The sequence below is a fragment of the Notolabrus celidotus genome, chromosome 12 (genome assembly GCF_009762535.1).
Source record: "Notolabrus celidotus isolate fNotCel1 chromosome 12, fNotCel1.pri, whole genome shotgun sequence".
Classification (NCBI taxonomy): domain Eukaryota; kingdom Metazoa; phylum Chordata; class Actinopteri; order Labriformes; family Labridae; genus Notolabrus; species Notolabrus celidotus.
The window spans coordinates 391,939-402,375 of record NC_048283.1 but is presented as its reverse complement, the minus strand read 5'-3'; the positions used below and the strand labels follow the sequence as shown (position 1 = coordinate 402,375).

Genomic DNA, 10,437 nt, shown 5'->3' with positions numbered 1-10,437 from the left:
TTTTCCACCACAGGAACACAAACATGCAGCGCTGCTTTGATTTGAAACACGGCGTTCAGGGGAAGACGTTACGAATGTTTGGGTCTCAGCTCTTCCAGTCCTGACCCACTTCTTCCTCTCAATGTGAAGTGGAGCTGCAGGAATGTTCACAGAAGTCAGAACCGTCATTATTTCATCAACAACTTCTCCCCCCCCGATTAACATTCCTGACACTCGCCGTAAGACGAGTGGACGAGCAGGTCTGCAGGACGGCTTCTGTCACGCCCTCTGAGTCCAGGTTTGCAGAGACGTTGAGCATGCACCTTCAGGGACGTTTCAATCCAGTTCAGGGAGCTGGGACGCGTGCCGGGGAGTTTAAAGAGCACCTGAGACCTGTGTAGACCGAGTCCAGTGTTTCCCACCTGCACGATAACTTTGGGGCGCTATGAGCAGCTTGTCATCCTGCGCTCTCTGCGTCACTAGCACGCCTCGTCCTCACACACCATCACACGTCACCTGTTGTGTTTCCAACATGCGAGTCATGATGCTGTTTGGGCGTGAAGCTAAAGTTCAGACTCGTACAGAGAGGAGGCGAGGCGAGGCGAGGCGGGACACACGGCTGTCTGTGCAGGGTAAATACGTTCTGTGGGAAACACTGGAGTCGTTGTTTTAACAGTAAATATTCCACATGTCTGTCCTCAGGTACCAGGAAGTCAGAGACTGTGTTTCTACATAGTTTCATTAAATCCTGTCTTTAAACTTATTTTTATTCTTTGTATTTTAACCCTGATGAGTGTGTGTGTGGTCTCAGTCTGTTCTTTAATTAAATGTTAAAGTGTTTTCATGGGATCCTTTTATCATATTTATTTTTTACAATGGTTTTTATGCTTCTGTAATCATTTTTCAAAGTGTCTGATGAGTTTTATTATAATTATTTTATTACATTTATTTTTTAAAGTGTGTTTAATTAATTATTTAATTTGATTTAATTATTTTTCTTTCATTACAATTTTTTAAATGCATTTTTAAGAGTCTTATTATTTTTTAAAGTGTGTTTTAATGATTATTTAATTAATTTAATCTAAATTTTTAAGCGTTTTCTATGTCTTTCATTTTTTTCAAGTGTCTTGTATGTTTTATTATGATTCTTTTATTTCATTTAAATTTTTCAAAAGCGTTTTTGATTTTTTTTAAAGTGTCTTATGTGTTTGATCGTGATTGTTGAATTTAAATACATTTTTTACAGCGTCTTTATGAGTCTAATTATTTTTTAAAGGATCTAATTTGTTTAATGATGACACTCTTCATTTAAAAAAAATATTTTACAATGTTTTTTATACATCTTTAATTATTTTTTAGTGTCTTATGTGTTTTATTGTGATTATTATATTTTATTTCAAAATTTTACAGTGTTTTTATGCATATTCTGTATTTGTTTAATGCATTTAATTAAATTTTTGTCCTTATAAGTTTCTGTGTGTTTTAAATCATTTTCCTTCACTTATGTAAACTGTAATAATTTTTTAAAATGTGCCACATAAATAAAATTGATTGGATTAATTCTGCAAATTGACGGGCTTTTTAAAATATTTCCTGACTGTGACGTTCGAGGAAACACTTAAATTCAACCCCTGAACATGTCCAGACTTAGATCGATTCTTCTCTCCTGTTGATTCTAAGTAAGTAAAAATCTCCTCCTGTGCTTCCTGGTGTCTCCTGAAGATGCATGCTCACAGTCGTCTCTAGGGAGGAACTAAAACCGGGCTGTAAAGTTCCTGCAGTGGAAAACCTGCTTCTGAAAACTGAGACATAACTTGAGAGTCAGAGATCGATGTCTGGCTCGATCTCTTCCTCTAAAGTCTCCCTGCAGAACCAAACAGGTCCCTCTGGTCTGATGTGTTTCAGGAAGTCTCTGTGGTTTCTCATTTTTTTGCAAACTGGATTCATTAAAGAGTCTCGACTTTCTCCAAGGCACTACGTGACGTTACAGGCAGACGGTTAGAGTTAGTTCCTGGAGCTCACACACGCTCACAGTGAGACCAGCTGATTTGTCAGAAGCATCTATATTATTCATGGGACTAGAAAAAGCTCTGCGTGAAGCGTAAGGTTTACATTCTGTGGTTTATAAAAGCCGGGGACGAGTTTACAAAATACTAAACTTCTGTTAGAAAACCACCCCCCCCCCTGAGGGTGTCACACCTGAGGGACGGAGGAGATAAAGGTTAGAGCGCAGACGTGTGCGGTTTCCCTGCAGAGATGACGAGCAGTCACCTGGAGGAGGTCATGGACTGAAGATTAAAAAAGATGAATGAAGAAGAGGAAGGAGGGAGAGGAAGGAGGGAGGGGATGCTCTGTAGCACCATTAGTTCTGTAGTGACGATAGATAACAGTCAACAGAGGCGAGGCGGGGCGGGGGCGGACTACTTCCTGGAGTCCTGCTGGTTTAATCCATAGTCTGATCAGGAACGTTTTAATCCCCGCTGGAAGAAGAAGAAGAGGAAGATTTGGTTTGAGACTCCAGAGTAATCCTCCAGGAGAAAGAGAAGAAGAAGTAATCCCTCCTGGACGCCGTCGGGGAGGAGAGGCCTCGCCGCTCAGTCGCTGCTGTCGTCTTCGTCGTCGTCGTCCGACAGGTTGTTGAACTTTGACCCCCGGCTGATGGAGTCTGAGCGCAGCGAGAGGCTCCCCGACGTCAGCTGCACGTAGCAGAACTCGCACACTCGCACGGGTTTGGACGACTGGCTGGGCAGGAGGTACTTCTTATCCGAGCACGGCCCGCACACCACGAAGCCGCACTTCCTGCAGTGGTGGCGGCGGCTCACGGGCGTGAACTTCACCTTCTGGCAGCGCATGCACACCGTCGCTTCCGAGTCGGGGACCCAGACGGCGGCGTGCTCTCCCGTCGGGGCCTTGCCGCTCTTCTGCAGCAGGTCCCTCACGCACTTCCCTATGTGGTTCATCCACTCGGACTTCTCGGTGGCGGTGGCGGCGTACACGGCGAACGACTTGGTCGGCGTCTTGATGAGCCAGCCGTTGTGCAGGTCGCCTTCGTCCGCCACGGTGTCGATGGTGACGCTCTCCAGAGGGATGATGTGCTGCTTGTTGTACTTCTTCTTCTGGATCACGATGTTCCCGTAGACCAGGATGTCGTTGAAGAGGAAGAACTGACGGGCTTTGGGTTTCTTGCGGCAGAGTTTGGTGAGGACGCCTTCGCCGATTAGAACGCGGCCCGGGATGGCCAGAGGCTGCCCCGCCGCGCCGAAGCATCCCTCCACCACCCCGATCCGCTTGGAGTTGGCCTCACTGTTGGCAAGCCGGTCCACCATCTTCACCTCACCTGCAGGGACACACAGAGAGAGAGAGGATGAGTATTTACAGGGGTGATAAAAAGACTCAGGACCCCGGTCAGTAGTCCTCTCTCTGCTCCATGGAGTCTGAGCTCCGAGGAATTTCAAACCTCCAGAGATCAGTCACAGGCGTGTCACATGACCCGGGTACAGAAACACATCAGACAGGATTAAACTGGAGCTGCTGAATGTGACCCACAGACATGACTCTGTAGTGGAAGTCACTGCATTAAACACAGACATGACTCTGTAGTGGAAGTCACTGCATTAAACACAGACATGACTCTGTAGTGGAAGTCACTGCATTATAAACAGACATGACTCTGTAGTGGAAGTCACTGCATTAAAAACAGACATGACTCTGTAGTGGAAGTCACTGCATTAAACACAGACATGACTCTGTAGTGGAAGTCACTGCATTAAACACAGACATGACTCTGTAGTGGAAGTCACTGCATTAAACACAGACATGACTCTGTAGTGGAAGTCACTGCATTAAACACAGACATGACTCTGTAGTGGAAGTCACTGCATTAAACACATACGTGACTCTGTAGTGGAAGTCACTGCATTAAACACAGACATGACTCTGTAGTGGAAGTCACTGCATTAAACACAGACATGACTCTGTAGTGGAAGTCACTGCATTAAAAACAGACATGACTCTGTAGTGGAAGTCACTGCATTAAACACAGACATGACTCTGTAGTGGAAGTCACTGCATTATAAACAGACATGACTCTGTAGTGGAAGTCACTGCATTAAACACAGACATGACTCTGTAGTGGAAGTCACTGCATTATAAACAGACATGACTCTGTAGTGGAAGTCACTGCATTATAAACAGATATGACTCTGTAGTGGAAGTCACTGCATTAAACACAGACATGACTCTGTAGTGGAAGTCACTGCATTAAACACAGACATGACTCTGTAGTGGAAGTCACTGCATTAAACACAGACATGACTCTGTAGTGGAAGTCACTGCATTAAACACAGACATGACTCTGTAGTGGAAGTCACTGCATTAAACACAGACATGACTGTAGTGGAAGTCACTGCATTAGAAACAGACATGACTCTGTAGTGGAAGTCACTGCATTAAAAACAGACATGACTCTGTAGTGGAAGTCACTGCATTAAAAACAGACATGACTCTGTAGTGGAAGTCACTGCATTAAAAACAGACATGACTCTGTAGTGGAAGTCACTGCATTAAACACAGACATGACTCTGTAGTGGAAGTCACTGCATTAAACACAGACATGACTCTGTAGTGGAAGTCACTGCATTATAAACAGACATGACTCTGTAGTGGAAGTCACTGCATTAAAAACAGACATGACTCTGTAGTGGAAGTCACTGCATTAAAAACAGACATGACTCTGTAGTGGAAGTCACTGCATTAAACACAGACATGACTCTGTAGTGGAAGTCACTGCATTAAACACAGACATGACTCTGTAGTGGAAGTCACTGCATTAAAACAGACATGACTCTGTAGTGGAAGTCACTGCATTAAAAACAGACATGACTCTGTAGTGGAAGTCACTGCATTAAACACAGACATGACTCTGTAGTGGAAGTCACTGCATTAAACACAGACATGACTCTGTAGTGGAAGTCACTGCATTAAAAACAGACATGACTCTGTAGTGGAAGTCACTGCATTAAAAACAGACATGACTCTGTAGTGGAAGTCACTGCATTAAACACAGACATGACTCTGTAGTGGAAGTCACTGCATTAAAAACAGACATGACTCTGTAGTGGAAGTCACTGCATTATAAACAGACATGACTCTGTAGTGGAAGTCACTGCATTATAAACAGACATGACTCTGTAGTGGAAGTCACTGCATTAAAAACAGACATGACTCTGTAGTGGAAGTCACTGCATTATAAACAGACATGACTCTGTAGTGGAAGTCACTGCATTAAAAACAGACATGACTCTGTAGTGGAAGTCACTGCATTAAAAACAGACATGACTGTAGTGGAAGTCACTGCATTAAAAACTGACATGACTCTGTAGTGGAAGTCACTGCATTAAAAACAGACATGACTCTGTAGTGGAAGTCACTGCATTAAACACAGACATGACTCTGTAGTGGAAGTCACTGCATTATAAACAGACATGACTCTGTAGTGGAAGTCACTGCATTATAAACAGACATGACTCTGTAGTGGAAGTCACTGCATTAAAAACAGACATGACTCTGTAGTGGAAGTCACTGCATTATAAACAGACATGACTTTGTAGTGGAAGTCACTGCATTAAAAACAGACATGACTCTGTAGTGGAAGTCACTGCATTATAAACAGACATGACTCTGTAGTGGAAGTCACTGCATTAAAAACAGACATGACTCTGTAGTGGAATTCACTGCATTAAAAACAGACATGACTCTGTAGTGGAAGTCACTGCATTAAAAACAGACACAACTCTGTAGTGGAAGTCACTGCATTAAACACAGACATGACTCTGTAGTGGAAGTCACTGCATTAAAGACAGACATGACTCTGTAGTGGAAGTCACTGCATTAAACACAGACATGACTCTGTAGTGGAAGTCACTGCACGATGTACCAAACATCTAATATATGAACCATGATGGTACGATGCTGCAGAAGCACTCAATAGAGGATTCACTTTCAGACTGAAGAGCAAACACCAGGAGGTTTCTATCCTCAGAGCTCATGAGCTGAGAGAGCACCGCTTTGGGATTCTCTTGCAGCCACTCAGAGGAGGTCAAAGGTCACTGACGATAGAAATAGAGGAGTGCTGGCTCTGTCTGGCAAACCTCGAGGGTCGAGTGCGAGGCTGTGGCCTCAGAAAGATGCTCACATGCGTGATGATGGACACTGGACACACACACACACTTTCCACTGCTGTGATTCTCCCTGCAGTTTATCTGATGCTCTGAAACCAGCAGTAATGAGACTCTCTGCTGCCAGGCGGTGTAAACATTATATGATTTTTAAAAGTGTATGCATTCTTTGGCTTTTCACCTGGGGTCAAATGTTTGAAAATGAGCTAAAGAACTGTTTTGAGACCAATTAGTCTGAGCAGAAAACAAGCTGCAAACACCAGCTCCTGTTAACAGATGTTTGTTTGTTTGTTTGTTTGTTTGTTTGTTTGTGGTTTGACTTCAGACTCCAGAGCTAACTAACTCCCTCTAACACAAAGAGCACCGAGTGTAGGTGTACTGCAGAGTCCAGATCCAGACCAGAGACCATGCTAATTAGCCCGCAGAAGCCGGAGCAGCCTGGGCCGGACTCCCCAGTGATCTGCACACTAATAACCCCGAGAGAAAGAGAGCGTGGAGGGAGGGGGCTGCTGACATTTCAGCCCTGTTAGCGAGGGCTCGCTGCCCGATGAGGAGGCAACCGGCCAACCAGCTCCCATCAGCTGACGGATGACGACAGGGAGAGGAAAGGCTCCAGGGAGCTTAAATACGGGCTGGAGGATCAGGACCTGGTGATCACACCGAGACGGAGCAGAGTGAGGAGGCTGAAACACTACAGGAGGAAGAACCGTCTCTTTAAAAGACACTGGGGACATTAAAAACAACAATATATTATTAAATGAATTCATTAAACTTCAGAATGTGGGCGCCAAAGCCCAGAACATCAACACAGCAACCCACTGACACATCCAGCCTGCAGTCACACATTTAATTATCCTCTCTTTTGTTCCTCACTCAAAATAAAGAATGAAGGAAGTCCAGAGAGACAGAATCAGTCTATCTTTATATGAGGCTGTGAGGAGACCAATTACCCGTCATGACTAACAGAGTCTGTGTACAGCAGCAGAGACATCATACTAAATACAGGAACTCTTATATTTATGGAGAGAATCTTAAAATCTCTTTGTTTTTTGTAAACAATGAGAGCACAAAGGCATATAGGTGTAAATAAGACCTACAGGAGCTTCAGCAGAGAGAATATCAACCCTCTCTTTCCACTGTAGCAGCATGTTTATATTTATAACATGCAGCAGAATGTTTCAGAGTCCTGGACTCAGGTCGTCTCTGCAGGAAAGAGAGTGATATCGATTTTCTTTTTCCAACTCTGAGCAACAACAAACAAATATTCTTGAACTTAAATTAATAAATCTGAATTGTGACAAAAATATCCACAAAGTCTTCGGTCTACTTTTTTAACGTCTTGTTTTTTCTTCAAGTCTAAACAAATAAATACGGAGGAGAATCAGGGCCAGTGAACAGTTTTTATCAGTCTGAGTTCTTTATTCTCAGAGTTCTAGAACTCTTGAGATCAAAGTCAAAATTCCATGTTTAATCTCATAGTTCTAGAATTCTGAGATTAAAGTCGGAATTCTGACTTTGATCTCAAGAGTTCTAGAATCCTGAAATGATCCTAGGAATTTTGATGTTTATGTCAGAGTTCTGGAATCCTAGAATGATAATCAGAATTTTTACGCTTATCTCAAGAGTTCTAGAACTCTTGAGATCAAAGTCAGAATTCTGACTTTGATCTCAGAGTTCTAGAATTCTGGAATGAAAGTCAGAATTCTGACTTTGATCTCAAGAGTTTTAGAATTCTGGAATGAAAGTCAGAATTCTGACTTTGATCTCAAGAGTTTTAGAATTCTGGAATGACAGTCAGAATTCTGACTTTGATCTCAGGAGTTTTAGAATTCTGGAATGAAAGTCAGAATTCTGACTTTGATCTCAAGAGTTTTAGAATTCTGGAATGACAGTCAGAATTCTGACTTTGATCTCAGGAGTTTTAGAATTCTGGAATGATCCTAGGAATTTTGACGTTTATGTCAGAGTTCTGGAATCCTAGAATGATAATCAGAATTTTTACGCTTATCTCAAGAGTTCTTGAACTCTTGAGATCAAAGTCAGAATTCTGACTTTGATCTCAAGAGTTCTAGAATTCTGGAATGAAAGTCAGAATTCTGACTTTGATCTCAAGAGTTCTAGAATTCTGGAATGAAAGTCAGAATTCTGACTTTGATCTCAAGAGTTTTAGAATTCTGGAATGACAGTCAGAATTCTGACTTTGATCTCAGGAGTTTTAGAATTCTGGAATGATCCTAGGAATTTTGACGTTTATGTCAGAGTTCTGGAATCCTAGAATGATAATCAGAATTTTTACGCTTATCTCAAGAGTTCTAGAACTCTTGAGATCAAAGTCAGAATTCTGACTTTGATCTCAGAGTTCTAGAATTCTGGAATGAAAGTCAGAATTCTGACTTTGATCTCAAGAGTTTTAGAATTCTGGAATGAAAGTCAGAATTCTGACTTTGATCTCAAGAGTTTTAGAATTCTGGAATGAAAGTCAGAATTCTGACTTTGATCTCAAGAGTTTTAGAATTCTGGAATGACAGTCAGAATTCTGACTTTGATCTCAGGAGTTTTAGAATTCTGGAATGAAAGTCAGAATTCTGACTTTGATCTCAAGAGTTTTAGAATTCTGGAATGACAGTCAGAATTCTGACTTTGATCTCAGGAGTTTTAGAATTCTGGAATGATCCTAGGAATTTTGACGTTTATGTCAGAGTTCTGGAATCCTAGAATGATAATCAGAATTTTTACGCTTATCTCAAGAGTTCTTGAACTCTTGAGATCAAAGTCAGAATTCTGACTTTGATCTCAAGAGTTCTAGAATTCTGGAATGAAAGTCAGAATTCTGACTTTGATCTCAAGAGTTCTAGAATTCTGGAATGAAAGTCAGAATTCTGACTTTGATCTCAAGAGTTTTAGAATTCTGGAATGACAGTCAGAATTCTGACTTTGATCTCAGGAGTTTTAGAATTCTGGAATGATCCTAGGAATTTTGACGTTTATGTCAGAGTTCTGGAATCCTAGAATGATAATCAGAATTTTTACGCTTATCTCAAGAGTTCTAGAACTCTTGAGATCAAAGTCAGAATTCTGACTTTGATCTCAGAGTTCTAGAATTCTGGAATGAAAGTCAGAATTCTGACTTTGATCTCAAGAGTTTTAGAATTCTGGAATGAAAGTCAGAATTCTGACTTTGATCTCAAGAGTTTTAGAATTCTGGAATGACAGTCAGAATTCTGACTTTGATCTCAGAGTTCTAGAATTCTGGAATGAAAGTCAGAATTCTGACTTTGATCTCAGGAGTTTTAGAATTCTGGAATGAAAGTCAGAATTCTGACTTTGATCTCAGAGTTCTAGAATCCTGAAATGATCTTATGAATTTTGACTTCAATCTCAGGGTTCTGGAATCCTGAAATGGAAGTCGGAATTTTGACTTTGATCTCAGAGTTCTGGAACCCTATAATGATAATCAGAATTCTGACTTTTATATCAGGCTTCTAGAATCCTGAAATGATCTTATGAATTTCGACGTTTATCTCAGAGATCTAGAATTATGAAATGAAAGTTGTTGTTGTTTTTTAATTCTGACATAAATCTCAGAATTAAAAAAAAATCTGAAAATTATATATTTTTTATTTTACTGGCATAACCTCAAAAAAACATGTTTTCAGCAGCTGTAGTCCTCTTTTATAAATACAAGTCAATTAATAATGCAATATATATATAAAGCATTGGATAAATTCACATTCTACAAAAAGCTAAATTGAATTGTTCTACATGCTAACCCAGTATGTTTAATCAGCTGACTCTATACTGTATGGATGTGCATTCAGAGGCTCACACACTCATTAAACCCATTATATCATCATGCTTGATACAAAGCTGGGTGTCAGTGCTGAGTGTGTCTGTTAGAGGCTGCTTAATGTCAGTGTTTGAACATTACAGACTCACAGTGAAGCCATATAATCAAATCAACGGGGGAATTGAAAAGCAATCTGAAAACAATGTTTACACACACACACACACACACCAACCTAATAATCACTTCAGTTATGCTCACATGGATCAAATCGACACTCTAACACCGTATAGATTACATTCCCTGCATTCTTTCATTCTGTTTGACTTTAATGAACAAACCCAACGTCTCAAATCAATAATAGATGAAGGCTTATTAATACTGCAGATGAAAATACTCTCTGAATACAATAACTTTGAATAAGTTAAAACAACAACCTCTTTTTAACTTTATTTGTGTCATTCCCCTCCCCCTGAGATAAACACCAGACTCTTACTC

The 10,437-nt window shown here is 41.1% G+C and overlaps 1 protein-coding gene across 1 annotated transcript in view; it reads right to left on the bottom strand.

The window, feature by feature from the left end:
• Window positions 1-1,098: 1,098 nt before the first annotated feature.
• plekhf2 (pleckstrin homology domain containing, family F (with FYVE domain) member 2) overlaps window positions 1,099-10,437 on the bottom strand; it is a 34,067-nt gene continuing 24,728 nt past the window's right edge. The window contains exon 2 of the mRNA XM_034697006.1: window positions 1,099-3,316. Coding sequence (XP_034552897.1) covers window positions 2,574-3,305 — 732 coding nt within the window. The 5' untranslated portion in view covers window positions 3,306-3,316 and the 3' untranslated portion in view covers window positions 1,099-2,573. The remainder of the gene's footprint in view (window positions 3,317-10,437) is intronic.